The sequence below is a fragment of the Drosophila persimilis genome, unplaced genomic scaffold (genome assembly GCF_003286085.1).
Source record: "Drosophila persimilis strain 14011-0111.01,24,50 unplaced genomic scaffold, DperRS2 tig00000191-arrow-pilon, whole genome shotgun sequence".
NCBI lineage: Eukaryota > Metazoa > Arthropoda > Insecta > Diptera > Drosophilidae > Drosophila > Drosophila persimilis.
In genome coordinates this window covers 13,579,297-13,596,521 of record NW_020825298.1, presented here as the reverse complement: position 1 = coordinate 13,596,521, position 17,225 = coordinate 13,579,297, and the positions used below count along the sequence as shown (strand labels likewise).

The window sequence follows — 17,225 nt, the reverse complement described above, 5'->3', positions numbered from 1 at the left end:
TTTACTTTCTTTATCGGCCTTTCTCGACTTTCGTCATCTTTCCAATCGGAAAAGCAGAAGACACATCTACACCGATCGTCATCGCAAGCACAAGTTCCGGCGTCTGGCACAGTGGCTGTCTTCATAACATTACAAATCGAAATAAAACAAGTAAAGCACTATATCGAAATCTTTTTGTTGCTATTTGTGACTATGTGAATCAATCGAGTTACGCCTCTGAAGAAGCTCAGTGGCTCAACATTTACCACCACCTGAATTTAGCATGTTTGTAAATTTGTTTCTTTCTTCCTCTTCTTCTTTTTAACTAGCGCGCTAAAGCTTTTCTCCCGGATGTATATTGGTCGAGTCCTTGGCTTCTTTTTGGTACCTTCTCCAGCTTCTGTAAGCTGATCGTTCGCTTATCAACCAGCAACGGAAACAGGTTTATGTTGTTTGGGGTCACATTTGCTATGTGATTTGAGCTTCCACAGTTTATTTTTAAGTTAGTGAACTGTAACATTTGAAGGTTGATTTTTCTCTTGATTTGAATGTTTCAATTCAGTCCGGTCTGACTAGCCAGGACAGCTTTGTTCTGGTTCTTTTGCTTGCCTTGTTATTGCCGGAATTGAAACCGGAATGAACACTTATTCGATGATTTTTCGCTTGCGTTGCAGAAGTTGGGAATGCAGTGGACTGTTTGTGACGAAGAACGTTGCGGTTAATGTTGTTGCTGCGATGGCAGTAGTTAAGGGGGTCATTGTACTTCTTGTTGCTAGCAAGCGACACTTACAATCCATGACGTTTAAGAAACAGTAGGCAGAGAGGGATGGCAAGAAAGTGCTCTTCGGCCTTCGGTGGTCAGGTGAGCAGACTTGCTCATCGATAATTTAGTTATCTTATAAAAATGTTTCAAGGTCAAGAAAAATTAAGTGACACATCTTTACGATTTGAAAATGGAAAACAATATTTTTTATTTGCATCCAAAATGAGTTTTTATAAATTTTCTTCTATTGCTATGTTCCCCAGGCATTGATATCCCATTTAAAGAATTGAATGATTTAAAAGGAGAAATGCTGATTTCCGTATCTAAGGAGTAAAGTTGTTCTTATTATAAATATATATAAAAATCGAGGTTTGAAAATATTATCTTACCAATGCTGGGATCCGACCAATCCATTGCCATATTATGGAGTATAGCTAGAGCAGTAATTGTTTGCTTTGCTGAACCGAACGATCCAAATACTTCACTGCCGAGAATACCAAATCGAAACATCAATATATTAAGGCATTTTCTTGCAGACGCATATGTAATCGAATGGGCATGGTTATAAAGCTCTTCCGCTAGACTTTGTGGAAGCTTCACAGGAGTGAAGAGGCAAGAAGAACAAGAAAACGATTCGTTTCCCAATAGTATACGCCCACGAAATTCGTTTTGTTCGAACCGCTCCTTTATTTTTGATAAAGAGAACATTTTTGTATCGGTGATTAGAGAAACTTCTTCTACCAGTCGTATATCCAAGTCTCTTATTTTATGGTCCGCATCACAAACAAGTTGCATATGAACAACCTCTCTGGCGTTCTCTTGGGATTGCCTTACATCATGAACTCGAGGATCTTTTGATTGAAATCTTACTCTTGTCTGTAAGAGTGTACCAATCACTTGCGGCATATTTGCCAATTCTTGGAACGAACGCATCATTCTTTCCTTTTCGGAAAGTGTTGCAGGCATTCTTATGTAGCGCGATGCTTTCGATGATAACACCGAAGCAATGCGTCGAGTGATTTTTTTCAACGTTCTTAAGCTTACACCATGCGCCATTGCCGTCAATTTGGGATGCTGTTGAAAAAAAAATGCATATATAGGTCATATATTATACAACTAGCCTGTTACAAGTTATAATTCGACTTATGTATTAAGAAGCTAGTTTTAATGTAATGTAAACAAGTTTGGAGGGCGCTGTTGAAATGGTGTTTCAAATTGCTGATTTCATTTCAAGTCACTTCCTACCAATTTAAGCTGAAGACTTGCAAAGGGAATAAAAAAAGATTTGCGGACATTTGGAAGCGCTCCAGATTGATAAGGGGGGTGCTTTTTAGCCCACCACTGGTCATGCTGTGCTGCTGTGAGAGAAATAATTGGACAATTCGTGGACATTAATATGACGTCCATCAATAAGAATTTCATTGAGCCCTTCGTGTTAACAAATGTGGGTTTATAGTGGATTGGGAGCGGAAAAGGTCGTGCAAAGGGTGCTACGGAGTACATCTAATAAGTTATCGAAATATTCCTTTCAGTAGCAGTACTATAATAGTCTGGTCCAACTTGGAAAAATCTGTTGTAGTCAGATTAAAATAAGATTAATTTGATGGATTAAGATGTGAATAGTTTCCAGGACACAAAGTATGGGAATGCTTGACCCATTCGGATATGGGTCCAATACATTGGATGCTTTAATTGCTTACATACGTATGTCTGTTTGTATGTACACATCTTCAGGTATACATACCTCAGTTCCACCCCAAAATCGAATCGCAGATAAAATTTGCAGGTCTATAGGTACTTGCTCTCTTTCCATTGGTTCATAACAATCAATCTCGAGGTCATCCCGAACAATCTCAATAATACGGCGAATGTTTTCCTTGGTGTACCGATATTTTTGTCGGAATTGGTGTTCGTTTAGATGAAATAGCGGGTTAAATCGTTTATGCTGTTTCCTACTTGTACAGTTAACCGTTCTTTTAATTATATCTGGCGAGAACGGAAATCTTCGAAAGTTTTCGACATATTGAAAGTCTCTTAAAGACCGTTCAAATGATTCTATATCTTTCATTTTTTCTGTCTCCACTTTTCGAAGTTTAATTTTAGGGGGTCCTTCATTCAGTGTGACCGTGGACTTATTAATAAAATGCAGTCGTCTAACCATCAGAAATATACCAAAACATACTTCAACTTTTTTTTTATATACCGTCACAGTATGAAACACCAACGTTCCAAAACGTTCCATTTTCGTTTTGCAATTCGGTCCGTTTTGACAAACTTTTTCATCGGAATTTTATAACTACGGAATCATTTTGGAAACCTCGCACATCCGCTATATTATCATGTCAAATAGTCCACTTTGGGTCTATTATTTAATGGTTACAAAATACTAATAATAAAAAAGTATCTAGTATGTATATTTAAATAGGAATGGGAATAAACGAGAGCATTTCGAAAAATCAAAACCTGACGGACTATCCCAAAAATTAATGGTGGATAGTGGTCAGTGTGAATAGGATTATATGTAAGGCAAGGCGGGAGCCTGAGAAATAAAGAGGCAGATGAAATAAAGACTATAAAACAACGGTTGTGTTTTAATAAATTGTTAAAATGGTGTAGAAGTTACTTACTTGAAATCATCAAAATGTATTCTAATGAGTGTTCGTTGACAGAAATCGACTGTGCAAATTTGCCAAAAAAATGCCAGAAGTGCAAGAGTAAAGTTCTTATGTCTGATCACGAAAGGAAAAACGTGGAAACTAAACAAATATTCCTATGGCCTGCTGGTTGGTTTACAGAGCCGAATGCTTTACTGAAGTCGAGGGAAATCTGCAAGTCTATAAGATTCCTGGCAAGCCTTTAATGATTACAGAGATAAGCAATAATACATTTGTTGTATTTGATCGTCGCCTTATAAATCCATGCTGAGCTGGAGATATAAGTGATTTGCAGAGATGTTGCAAGTGGGATAGACTGCAGTACCTGTAGGAAAACAGAACATTCTTTACCACGAAACAATTTCTTGGCTTACCAAGTAAAGCGCCGCTCCTAGCCAAAGTTAAACAAAGCGTTGAACTGTGGTTCAAACTCAAGAGTTTTCTCGTTCCCACAAGTCACTGTTCTGACTCCCTTATACCACTTAAGGACTTTAAACTCACATACAACCGGGTTGTCTGCGAAAACACGGGCTCCTTCAGTAGTCCAGCTCTTAGAATATTTGATTCCGCCGTCAGCCAGTCGACGTCCGAGATCTTCACCTCCGGAGGACCGGGGACGATGTTGGATGCCTGCAGCGTCGTTCTAGGGCTGGCCACACTTTGGGTTCACCCTTTTCAACTTGGAAGCTTTTGTGGAGTCATCCGTTCTCTGCAGCTTGAAACTTGGATGCCGGCCAGTCGGTTCCACTGGTTTTGTCCAGAAGGCCGCTATTCGCGTCTGAGGTGTGGTCTTCCCTCTCTGCTTGTCGGTGTCAATTTGTCTTCCTTCCGCTTTCGCAGACGACGACGCTGAGCGTTTTCCCACCGTCGCGCTCATGCCAGTTACTGCTGGCGATGAAGTTGCACGTTGATCCTTCGCTGCAGTCATAACAGCTGCGCTCTGGGGGGTAGTCTCCGCCTGCATGGGTGGCTAGTTGCAGCTATTACTACCTCAGTACGTTGTACTCGTGCTTTTTCTTTAGGATCATTTCTCTCGCGGGGTAGATGGCTAAGTCGCCGAATGAACTGAGGCAGGTGGTACACCTGAAGGTCCCCGGATGTTAAGATCCGTGACTTCTAGATCTTCTGTGGCATCTCATTGATCCCAAAGCGAGAAAAGACACTAGCCAACTCTACCTCCGATACTGAGGGACCAATAAAGCCGAAGCTTCCGCATCTGGTTCCCGGTCCCAGAACCTATAAAGCCTCTTTCTGTTTGTGGCATTCTACGAGTTATCAGACAAGCAATCCACTACCTCGGGTTGCCTGTTGCAGTCACAGGATATCGACGCCGAGGGGCATGCCCTACCTTCTGCTGTACTAGACTCATCTCAGCTATCTATATGTTTTTCAAGAAATACCTTTAACGACGACGAATTATTAATTCGTTAAACATCAATTTTGTAAATGAAACATATGACAACATTTTTTGAAAACACCAGCACCTAGAAACGTTAATGAGCCGTTTTGGCTAAAAACGCAGAAGTGAGTGCGTGATAGTTGTGGTTTGGTTATAGTATAGTGTATACTGAAACATATTATTTTCTGTATAATTTACAAAAAAAATTTAAAGATTTTATATTACTTTATTTATCACTTAAAACTATGACAAAAACACGTGCATTTGAATGATTAGCTGGTTTAATTGGTTTAATTACTCTGATTATAATCACATATATTGGCCGTACAATAAACGAAAAATAAAATAAGGGTTAGCTAAGAGTTTCATAGACAACAATTTTTCTAAACAGAGCTTTGTCACGCAATTGTCCTGAAAATGTACCCTTTCCCACGTCTATGTACTTTATATATATTGTATCTTTTTTAATTCTCCGGTTATTCGTTAAGGTAAAACCATTAAGTCTGGTCATAAAATAGTAAAAAAAAATAATTTCAAACATTTTTAGTGAAATTAAAACAGTGACGATGTAAAAACGAGGTGGAACGTTGTGAGTCACTGCTAAGTTTTCTTCAAAATTGTGGACGCCACACATTTTCGTTCTTTGTGTGGGCGGTAGAGGGCGGGGACAATTTTTGCAACAAACTTGATTCAGTGAGTATAAATACAGAAATTTCGTTTCTCTGGCTCTTATAGTCTTTAAAAACTAGGCGTCAAACAAGACGGACAGACGGATGGACGGACAGGCGAACAAACAGACATAGCTCAATTGACTCGGCTATTGAGGCTGATCAAGAATTTATACTTTATGAAGTAGGAAACGTTTCCTCCTGAGCGTTACACACATGCATTTTTACCACAAATCTAATATACCGCTAAACTCTTTTTGAGTATCAGCTTACAAAATTTAGTAAATTAACAGATCGAAAGGGATTTTGAATTGAATTTGAGTTTGAATTATGGAGCCGGAGCACGAAACAAAATTATAAAGGCCGGACCTTAAAGATTTAAGAAGACTATTGAGACCGACTCAACAGGAGCACCAATTTTTCCGTTTTCAAAAATAAATAGGAATATTTTTGCGGAAGTGAAAACCGGGGCATGCGTGAATGTACATATGTGTCTATGCTTATCCATTTGGGATGTGCGTTGATGGGTCGCTTGGACAAAAACAGATTTTTTTATACATATACATACGTATGTATGTTCATATGAATAAATTTGTATGCTTTCTATCTTACAGTATGACTGTTGAATACATCAATTATTGACAATATACGTGCGGCTGACATAGGTTTCAAGAAATGATACAAAAGTCCTACAGTTATTGGAGATGGCCGAAAGCAATAGTAAACTATATTAAGGTATACTTTCAAAAGTGTTGCATACATGGATTCAAATATGTTGTCGAAAAAATGTTTACTTTTCTGGAGAGGTAAGTATCGCGGCTTTTCGCCTTAACGAAATCCTTGTTCGATTTCCTTTTTGTAAACTAATGCTCAAATGGTTGTATTAAATCAGACCTTATATTAAATCAATTTAGAGGGTTACCGGTTGACGCTGTAGCAAAGGCCTTAATTCCACATCGGCTACAAGACACAAGGGTATATTAGTTTTGTGTACAGCGTCCAGAAGGAAGCCTTTATTATTTATTATTCGCCAACAGAATCAAAATAGGCTTTAACTGGCTAGACTAACTTATTTCTATGTTAAATAATAGAAAGGCTTTCTGAATGGACTTCACGAGCCTATTGCACCGTTGTTCAATGTTTATTTCCGGATTGAGGAATAAAAATAGAGAGTTACTTTTCAAAATGCAGACAGACTTTATTTTTTGCAGAGACTATATGTGTTATTCCAATCAACGACAATTCAATGTTCGGCCTACATGATCAGCCCTTTTGTTACAATATGTACATCAGTGTGATGGTAACCTTTGATTCTTGTTTATTTTTTAGATTCCTGTGGCTTATTTTGTTGGTGGTTTCTATATATTTCTGTATTGTGGTCTGCCTATCTTCTATCGATCGATACTACACCAAGAGTACACACATCGGATTAGAAGTAAAACCATACATATGTACTTTAAACTATGAAAAAATGATACATATTTTGTATTTTTCAAACCTTTAGCGAAACTACCACTTTTGGAATACTACGATACCAAGTTTAACAGTATGCCCAATGCAACGAATTAACGAAAGTTTATTCAGTGACTACTGTCGGTAATTGTTAATATAATTTTTTTTATTTTAAAATTTACATTTTGGTTACCGAATTTCAGGAAAAATGGCATTAAAGGACAATACAAAGAGGAATTTTGGGGATTCATTGAAAATTTGGCAAATTCTACATACAAAAATTTTCAAAACATTCCGGAAAGCGAGTATATAGACAAATTACTTAATGTTCTCGGTATTAAACCAGCTTTATACATGGAGCTAATTTATAATCTTACCTATGATAGCTCTTATGAGCCTGTGGAAAAGCAACGAACCCGTAGTATCGATGGACAGATTAATATTCATGTACGACAAGTTCTCACGGAATACGGCTTGTGCTACTTAGGTAACTCAAAGCTGGGGGAAGAGTACAGCTCGCGTTACTTGATATTTGGAGTTTATCCTGAAGTTAACAAATATGAACAAAGCCGAAGATTACTAAAAGCGCAGATCGGCTCGTTTTTTGAAAAGGATGTTGGATTCACTTTATTGGGCTTTAGTAGCGAAGCTATAGATGTATGTTCATATGTATAACGCGATCACTGGTAATGAATAAACTGTTTTATTTTTTTTCTTTGTATTATAGAGCTATATTCATTCAGCTTTTGAGGTAATGAAAGTAGATAATAATTTTGGGTACACTGAAGAAGGTGTTGTTTATGATCCCGAAAGCGAAGAGATAATTGCTGAGGAAAACCTTGAGAAGCAAGTCTTTGAACCTGTTTATTAATTGTTTAATTTATTAATTTTTCTTTTTTATAGAGAAGCTACCATTGGACAAAGAAAATGTCGTTTCTATCACGAATCCAATCTGACCCATTTTCCATTCTATACTAGAAATATTTGTCAACAAGAGTGTCGAATTAATCTTGCTTACAAAATTTGTAAATGTATTCCTCACTTTTATCCAAACCGTAGTAAGCAATAAAATATCTCTACAACATTGCATACAGTTGAACTTCCAAAGAAAACATTTGACATATGGAGTCTTCGACATACAGAGTTTGACGTAATGTGCTTCCTAAACGCTGGTGCCATCCGTTGTAGATTGAAATATACGGAAGTTCAACTGTATAAGTAAGAAAATACATACTATGTCAAAGCCTTTTTGTTATTTCAGTTGCAGAACCTAAGCCGGTGTGTAATTATAAAATTCTTAAATCGTGTTTCCCAAAACATGCAAGTGAGTATAAATATTTTTGATTTATATGTTTAAAATATTCAAAAACAATTCGTTAGCTGAGATGTATGTACGTCTGTTTCTATGCAAATAAGCTATCTCAACGAAAGTGATATAAAGAACAAGCAAGAAATTTACAATAGCGTCGGGCTGCCGAGGGTTACAAGAATATGCTTAAAGCTGTAACCAAAACTACTATAATTTTCTAACAGGACTCAACGAAATCTTTATTTTATTGGTATAGCAGCAGCATATGATGAGTAATGTAAGTTATTAGTTATTAGACATTTTGCATTGAATTGACTTTATAGTCGCTTTGCTCCCAACAAATATGTATTAACCACATCTTGTGCTAAATAAGTGCAGGCGACAGTTTTCTGCAGTGTTTTTTTCTATTTTCATTAAACTATTCTAACGTGTCCAGGTTAAGAGAGTTCAGGAATTTTAATTAGTTTTCTCTTTGTTCGGGAACTGACGTTATAAAAGACAAGCAAATGTTGTACAACGGCAAGACTCCGTGAAACGTAAAGTGATTTGCAAGAGATCTTTTGATTTCTTTGAAACTATGGGATATAATAGTCTTAGGTAAGATTGTTAAAATCTAGGCGCTTATATGTCCAGACGAACAGACAGACATGGGTCAATCGAATCGGCTATTGATGCTGATCAAGAATATATATACTTTATGAAGTCGGAAACGTTTCCTCCTGGGCATTACACACATCCACTCTCCCCACAAAACTAATATACCATTAAACTCTTTTTGAGTATCGGGTATAATTAAAGCTCCAGCTTTCAGCTTCCCTAAGAAGGGGTAATGAAAGTTAGCTGGGAGAACATAAATTAATTCCATTTGAGACCAAAAAAATATAAGTCAGGTAATTCACTCCGTAACAAATCAAAGTTAAGGTAAATAAAAATAATAAATTATTTTAAAAACACTAGTTTAAGTCACGGATTTTAGATAGACTAAAGAAAATATAATATACTATAGTATATACATAGTTAAGTTAGATAACAATAAATACACGCGTATTTAGTTATTTCATACAGTATGGTTTAATTCACAGATTTTTTTCTTAAACTGTACGAAGAAAATGGTTTCCATGATAAGCCAGCGACATGCCACTGTGAACAGAACTGCCTTGATGCAGTAGTTACAACAAAAAGTGCTCTGGTAAGTATATATATGGTAGTATGGTAGTTCGTGATGCTGTACAAAAATGTGTTCGTTATTTTAGCCCATGATAGGATCGAAACAGCTACTCGGAAGTATAGGAAGTGCTATTTCTATGAAAACTTGGCCCCAGAATAGGCTTAAGCGACAAGTCATATTTTCCTTTACCGATCTCTTAGGTAAGCACACATCTTTACATTGTACAAATAATATATACATATATATATATGCTTTTTTAGTTTCCATTGGCGGAACTGCAGGACTGTTTCTCGGATTCAGTGTTTTGGGCTTAGCTGAGCTTTTTTACTTTTTTACAATCCGATTAGTTTGGCAAATACTTGGCTATACAATCTAATGTATGTAAATATCTCCAATTTTTTTTTGTAATTTAATTAATTCGAAGCAATGAGCATGAGCGCGATAGCAGATAATTTAAGAAAATTCGGTTACAAGATATTAGAAGTGATGAGTGGTATGTCTTAAAAGCTATTTAAGGCTGCTCATTTATTTCGGTACCTCAATGTATAATTTATTAAATATATGGATACATTGGTATTTTGAAATACACTTGTAACAGTGGGATATCACAAGAGACCGGATACAAAATTTGGATGCTCTAGCTATTATAGTCTTTGAGATCTAGGCACTCATCGGGAGGGACGGACAGACAGACATGGCTATATCGACTCGGCTTGCTGTTGATGCTGATCAAGAATATATACACTCTATGGGGTCGGATATGCTTCCTTTTGGGTGGTAAACACATCCACTTCCACCACAAATCTTATTTACTCCTACACTCTTTAGGTATCGGGAATAAATATGAGTACAGTTTTAAAATAATTCTTGGCCATACAAAATTCGATTAGATTTATTATAAGGAATATAAGTTATTATTGATAAAATTGGGTTGGTAAATATTTGTATTCGATAAAATAATCATTTTTGCAGCTGCATTTTAGATTACCACTAAACTCTGCCTGAGCAAGAGATACAGCAACTCGTACGGTAGTAATCGTAGCTACACAGCTTTCCTTGCGCAGCCCACTTGCAGTTGGGAAGTTTATCGGTACACGTAGATGAAGAGTAATTTTGGTGATGTTCTGAAAAACGGAATTGAAATTTATTGAAAATTTACCTATGTACGAGCATTACTTATTTCAGAAAAATTAAGCGACAATTAATTGTAATGTTATAATGTACCATCACAGTCATTTGTATTGCAGCTGCGAAATATTGGCTCCCTGGCCGCATACCGACATCTGGTTGAGTCCTGTAAGCTATTAAGGGTTGCATTGTATTCCAAGCATCTTACGCTGCGTCGCTGTGTTCCACCATCGCAAGATTTGGTACACTTTAAAATTACACATTAACATAAAATACATTTAATAGTTGTAAAATGTGTTTAAAAATTGCTTTTTACCTGGGACCATTCAGAATAATGCCAGCGAGGAGCGCAGTAAGTAATTTCTCCTTCATCATGAGAGCATTTTTCAAACGATTGCGGTTGTAGCTCCAACTTGCACTTTTTATGATCCACAATTAATTTATTTTGTATGCATAGTACCACTCGAGTTCGTCCAAGGTTAAAGCAATCCCCATTACAAGACGACCAAGGCCCAACAAACCACTCGCCATCTTCACAACTAGGTCTTACGCATGGGCGTCGATTTTCTGGAGTTTTGTTGTGATCACAACGAACCGCACCAACCTCAGATCGATCACAGAATATTGTACGATACTCTACACCTAAACCACACGTAGCAGAACAATACTGATTCCATTCGGAAGTTAACCAGACTGCATTTATGCTACTATTATCAACCATGATACGTTGTCTTCGTGTACTATTCGCGGACCCGGAGTGTGTGTGTAGACGATAACGAGAAGAGTCACGACTTCGATTGTTTGGACACTCACATTGCTTCTGAGTGGGTGGCATCTCTTCCATACATGCAGTGCTATCAACGTGTATAACAGTTCCAGATGCAAGTTCTTGCAGGCAACTTACCTCACGACGTCTAAATGCCCCTTCATGCAGGCAGCGACATTCGCCCCATTTCTCAAAGTGCCAATAGGCGGGGCATGGTTGTGTGTTGCAGTGCAATAAGTTCTCATTGAGCACTGGCTTTACAGAATGAATGCACCGGCGTTGTGAGTAATAACGTAAAAGATTTTCGCGAATGCAACGTACGATAGGTGCTTGTACACCCCCACCGCAGGACTTTGTACAGGCCCTGAACCCTACCACTTTCCAGGTAAAGTTACGTCGTCGCCCTGGACGTGAACTACTTAAAACACTAGCATCCTCCCCTCCAGCTCGTAAAAAACTATTCATATTTTCCACAGAGAGCTCGTTTTCTTCAGAATCAGATATTATTGGAAGCATGTACTCATACTTAATACCAGGATTTCGATTTTTCCCAAATACCTACAAAAATAAATAGAATTAGTTTTATATAATCTGAGATCTAAGATAATAGAATATCAGTACCAAAAGGTCCAATGAGTCCCTTATTGGCCCAGTACTTGTTATCCATTCGGTAACTCCTTCCGAGTTCTGGACTCCATCGATTCGGTGATAGTCAAATGTAGCACCGACCGCTTCATACGATCCGCTTTCCGACACATTACTTTCGCTATTAACTATGCTTTTTTGCTGGGAAGTACGTAAAACTTTCGATCGACAATAATCGGTGCTTATTAGGCCGGTAAAAAAATTGTAAATCACATATAGTTTTACCTAGCAAATTAAGACTATTTCTTAGCTCAGTTATCGATATATTCGAGGCACCAGTTGGAATCGTAGCAACGTGAACCAAGCCATCGTCTGGTTGTGGATCTCGAGTAAAAATTCCTGTTACTGGCCGGCATAACAATCCTCCACAACTAACAGAGCCACTGTGCGCATACGCTCCATTAATGGAACCACTAGCGTTAACGGCCTTAAAAGAAGAAACGATATATCCATTTATAAAAGTTACATTTACATTACAGCTTTTAACAAAACTGACTTTTTCGGATAGATTTGGGGATTTAACATTTTTTATGAAACTTTGGTCCTTTTTTCTAATTTTTACAATTTGGTAATTTTAAATTTTCTTTTCAGAGGCAGTGTCACAGTGCACTATCCCAGGAGCCTTGATATAAAATGTAATTGGTCCAGCTCTTATAGTCTTTAAAAACTAGGCTTGAAACAAGACAGACGGACAGACAGACGGACAACACTACGAAGTATTTCAGCTTTTTAGAATGGAAAGTTCAATACAATCAGATGTGAGAAACTTAGGTTATGTAAAACAGAAAGAATTACAATTCAAAACAAACTATATTTTTTTAATAATTTGTAAAGCCTCAAAGCTATCAGAAAAAGTCGGTTTAATTCGAAGCGTAAATATGGTTTTGGATAGCAGACAAAAATTGATTACATACAAACAAAAAAAATTGTTTCAAGATAATAACTTTTCTAGCTTATCGAACTAATTTTAAGTTTTGTTAATATTTTAGTTTTTATAAAAAAATATAATATTGCATTACTCTGACTTTTCAGACCTTTAAATGAAAAGAAATAAAAAAGTAAGTTGTTACGTTTGCTTCAAAACATTTCGGCAGTCTCATCCAAATTAAAGGCAGTACAGTGCAGAAGTATAAGTACAAAAGAAGAACTTAGCAGAAAATAATTATTGTGACTAAACTAAACAGGTCAAAAGCAAAAACTTTCGGGTATTTCAAAAAGAAAGAATACTTGTGAAGATATTCGCACAAAAATCGCGATTTTCCGAATTGTGTAAAAATTTCAGCTCGATCGGTGCAGAACTCTTCGAGTTTTAGGTCATACATACGGACCAACAAAGCATTTTTATATTATAGACAGTTTGTCTTTTTGCTCAATTATAAATTATGTTTCGCATTTTTTTTGTTTTGTATATCTGCCTCTGTACTGTACTACTTTGTACTGCCATGATTTTTTAAGGAGAAATAACAGGTAGTTTTGTCTAATTACTTGCCAATGGCATCACCAACGAGCCTTTCCAAAAATCTATCACGTCATTCAAATGGTTATTTTTTTTATTTGATAAAATCTTCTATTAGATTATTTGAAATGTTGGAAAAGTAAAATTAAGACTAAAGTACTGAGTCGAGAAAAGTAACAAAAGCTTATTATTTTAAAGGTTATTGATTTCGTTCGGATAAGTGAAATCGACCACTGTGCTTTTCAAAGTTCAACTAATTATATCTTACCAGCCATAATAGAGCTAAGTGCACCAGCATCACAATTTAGTATACAAATATGGAATATTTATTCTCTGAACGCTTTGATGCAAATTAAGATTGATAGCACATTTAATTAAGTAAAAATTCAGGTAACATAACTTTGGCGTTTCTAGTTACATACATATACGAGTATGTACACAGTAGATTTTCGTTTATTTTCTGGACTTAATGAAGAAATCAGGTTTCCAAACTGATTCCTAATAGATGTCTGAAATTGTGTGTATTTTAAGTTGAATAAGTTTTTCTCACAACCAGTTGTATGTGCGCTGTGTGACCTGAAGTGAATATGCATGCGGACACTCTCAGTTTTATAGATTCATACCGTGGGTAACAGACCTTTGTCCGCCTAGTCGAGGCGAAAATAAATCACGATTTTTTTTTAAATATTTAGACAAATACAGATTCGATTTCTCCAAGTGGGTACACATCCCTTAAATACAAAACCCTGCAACACCAAGGCAGGTAACTCATTTTGCTGGACCTTATTGAATCAATCACCTTCGATCAGCTGGTGCAGTGAGAAACGGATCGGATTAAGCAATGAGACAACGATACGATGTTTTCAAGCGCCTTGGCAGATCCCTAGAAACACTTTGCACACTTTGCAGCCTTAACGAGCCTGACGAAGTTTGGAGTCGTATCGATCGCATACATTAGAACTAGCCGATCGTTCAGAAACGATTAGACTTCTTCAATTAATGGTACGGTAATATAATACAAAATTCTCCACATCCAGTGCCGCGTCTTTAGCTTGCATGACAAGGTTTCGGAGATCGATGGCCGTCAAGACTTTGAGCCAAACAGATGTCGTTTCCACACTTAGAAAGGTTTCACACTGTGAAAATATGGACAGTTGTGTTATCCCGACGGATATAACACTGTGCTCATTTGTAGCGCCTGTCCATGTTGCTACCGCTGTTATAGTCTTGACCACGACAGTCGACAAGTGGAATACATATTGTGCTTTTGTATTGGACTACGAATCTGAAGCAAGTTGCTTTAACTGCTTTCCTACCTTTCGACAAAATTCATAATTCGTTATGTGATTTCCCATTTTACCGATTCTTTATTCAGTAATTCATTTACTACAATTGAATAATAATGTGAATAATTTGAGTTGCATAACACTCAATTACTTAAATTCGTATTTCAGAAGACAAATAATGAGCTAATGCAATATAGGGTCATGACGTAATCTTTCAAAAAGACCAAGAAAGTACACACGCCGCACAGTGAGACGAAAAGGAGTGGCCAAAGTCATTTTCTGAGTGAGCGCTTTGGAAAATTTGAATTATAGAAACTTTAAGAAAATTTTGCATAGACAGCCGGAAAAACGGAAAATTTTGGTGGCAACCACAGTAATAAACGTTTACGTGACCGGCAGCGCAGCAGCGGCACACTTTTCTATGATCCGAAGATTGAATTCAAACAAGGAATTTTATACGTTCTATTGAGGCCTTAAAATACCTGGAGTTATTTTTTGTGTGTTTGTGAAAGTATCAGCAGCTAACTTAAAAGGACTCCAGAAAAAAGGCATTAGCATCCTGCGAACATTATCGTAGCGACGTTCTATAAATTTGATTGAAGCAAGCCTCAGGATCTGACTGAAGAGGACTTGAACGAAAAGGCAGTATCATTCTGCGGTCATTATTATATCGACGTTGTATAAATTTAATCGATGAAATTATCTATCTCAAAGCTATCCACGCAGCCAATTTAGAATCTGATCCCCTACTATTATCCCACACTCATTGTGACTCCTAAATCAACTGTACAAATAAATTATGAAAATCGGTTTTCCAATTTGCAACTGAATTTTTTTTATTTACACAAATTCCGTTTTTTACGATTGCCTAAAATGGTACGTTTGTTGCATTTCACTTCGCAAAGAATACTAATTTGGAAAAATGATTCATTTATTTAGAAAAGTCTTAGTAACAAAGGCAAAGCAGACCAGTCGGAACATTATATTCTAGTGGCGTGTGCTTCGACAATTAGATACCCGCTACTCGTCTTATAAATAAACTTCTTTGTGTATAATTTGATTCATTAACAATTGATGATAGTCTCTTTAGATCCATTAGTTTCATCCTTTTGATCTTTGAAATCCCAAAAGGTATTCGTAAGTAGTCATTCTGTACAAATGTTAGCGTTATTTGATATTTCTTCCAATGTTGATAAAAATTGTACAGTTGAACTACAAAATTGTAGTTTGATTTGGATCAATTTGGACAGCAACAAATTCTAGTTTTATCAATTTTATGGTGGAGTCGAAAATATTTGAAGCAAATTTAATCTACATAGCGTCACTATAGACTTACAGAAAGACCTGGATATCTCAACTCGACTATTGACTATTGATTCTAACCAAGAATTTATATATATATATATATATATATATATACATAATATACATAATATTCATTTATATATTCACTTTAACAATAGTTCGGAAATCTGTTACATATATTTTTACAAAATCAACATACCCTATGAGGCGTAGGTATAAAATTGTTCTACAATTATGTTTGGTCATTTAGATCGTTTTTTCACTCCATGACGCACGGCGAGTCTGGCACGGAAATTAATAAGAAAAAAAAAACGATTTTACACAATTAAAAATTGCTGAAAACTGCCGGACGCCGAATTATAGATTCCCTTGCATTGGATAAACAGAAACAAAAAACAATCACTTAACAACAGATGCGCAGAGTTGATCAATCCAATATTTTTCCTAACGAAATCTCATGCTTCTGAGAGTAAATTTCAACCTCAAAATATATTAAATAAAGTTACGAGTATACATAAAAATATATAAAATCAGAAAGGAAACCTATTTTGGCGCTCCGAAGCTAATATACCCTTCAAATTAGATATCTGTACACATATTTCACTAATGCAAGAAAAACCCTGCTAGTGGAATCTTCATTGTAATGAATTCGATAATGCTATGCAAAAGCCAATAAAACTCTGCCTTTAAAATTACTTTTTTTATACATTTGGTGTCTATGGTGGTTTTTGTATGGTTACTTTTTATTTCTTTACTAAAAAGGGTATTTTTTTTTATATAAGCTTGTTTTTTCACTATGTTAAGAACTTTGAAATTCTAAAAAACTGAAACAACCACAAAACTTGATACCGAATGTTTGAAGAAGCAAAGCTAGTTGTAAGCGATGCATACAACCTCATTTCACATATACATTCCCATGCTGCAAAGAATATCAAATTCATTTAGATATTTTCGCTCAGCCAAGACGTTTAAGCTTTTTCTCTCGCTTTGATACTACTTTAATAGTCCATAGCTCACGCAGAAGCGAGATGTCAACACTGACGCAGCAACGTGTAGGCAGAGTCACAGCACGTGGAATGTTGATGCATTGTTTACAACAGGGACCGTAAATAATCATTATTTTCTTTTTTTTTTAATAAAAAAATCTCTTATTTTTAATGGACCTAGAAAAACACTATTTACACCAAAATCTTTATTTTTGTACAATATCTCTGCATTGCCGCCATGATTTGTAAACTTTTGATTTT

General features: G+C 36.3%; 3 protein-coding genes across 3 annotated transcripts in view; 1 reads left to right on the top strand and 2 right to left on the bottom strand.

The window, feature by feature from the left end:
* Positions 1-918: 918 nt before the first annotated feature.
* LOC6589003 (putative nuclease HARBI1) lies at positions 919-2,810 on the bottom strand. The gene is made up of 3 exons (XM_026988516.1): positions 2,487-2,810; positions 1,132-1,816; positions 919-1,065 (listed from the first exon to the last, which is right to left on the bottom strand). Exons 1-3 carry the CDS (start codon positions 2,808-2,810, stop codon positions 950-952), a joined length of 1,125 nt encoding a protein of 374 aa, XP_026844317.1. The 3' UTR covers positions 919-949.
* Positions 2,811-6,138: 3,328 nt separating this feature from the next.
* On the top strand, positions 6,139-9,768 carry LOC6589010. Its single transcript, XM_002014290.1, has 10 exons — positions 6,139-6,269; positions 6,793-6,898; positions 6,968-7,059; positions 7,119-7,572; positions 7,643-7,761; positions 7,819-7,973; positions 8,177-8,239; positions 9,307-9,413; positions 9,478-9,592; positions 9,653-9,768. Exons 1-10 carry the CDS (start codon positions 6,139-6,141, stop codon positions 9,766-9,768), a joined length of 1,458 nt encoding a protein of 485 aa, XP_002014326.1.
* Positions 9,769-10,268: 500 nt separating this feature from the next.
* LOC6589011 (thrombospondin type-1 domain-containing protein 4) overlaps positions 10,269-17,225 on the bottom strand; it is a 28,435-nt gene continuing 21,478 nt past the window's right edge. Inside the window, exons 7-11 of the mRNA XM_002014291.2 lie at positions 12,157-12,358; positions 11,908-12,089; positions 10,837-11,844; positions 10,617-10,767; positions 10,269-10,516 (exon numbers count right to left, since the gene is read on the bottom strand). Of these exons, the coding sequence (XP_002014327.2) occupies positions 10,383-10,516; positions 10,617-10,767; positions 10,837-11,844; positions 11,908-12,089; positions 12,157-12,358 (1,677 nt within the window). The 3' untranslated portion in view covers positions 10,269-10,382. The remainder of the gene's footprint in view (positions 10,517-10,616; positions 10,768-10,836; positions 11,845-11,907; positions 12,090-12,156; positions 12,359-17,225) is intronic.

What these genes read in the sequence shown, in the direction of transcription:
- LOC6589003 (XM_026988516.1), bottom strand. Translation starts at nt 2,810, where the DNA reads ATGAAAGATATAGAATCATTTGAACGGTCTTTAAGAGACTTTCAATAT. An exon ending in GATTTTGGGGTGGAACTGAG is followed by an intron (nt 1,817 to 2,486) that starts GTATGTATACCT and finishes TTTTTTCAACAG; the next exon opens with CATCCCAAATTGACGGCAAT. An exon ending in TTGGTCGGATCCCAGCATTG is followed by an intron (nt 1,066 to 1,131) that starts GTAAGATAATAT and finishes TTTACTCCTTAG; the next exon opens with ATACGGAAATCAGCATTTCT.
- LOC6589010 (XM_002014290.1), top strand. Translation starts at nt 6,139, where the DNA reads ATGATACAAAAGTCCTACAGTTATTGGAGATGGCCGAAAGCAATAGTA. An exon ending in GTACACACATCGGATTAGAA is followed by an intron (nt 6,899 to 6,967) that starts GTAAAACCATAC and finishes TCAAACCTTTAG; the next exon opens with CGAAACTACCACTTTTGGAA. An exon ending in TTATTCAGTGACTACTGTCG is followed by an intron (nt 7,060 to 7,118) that starts GTAATTGTTAAT and finishes ACCGAATTTCAG; the next exon opens with GAAAAATGGCATTAAAGGAC.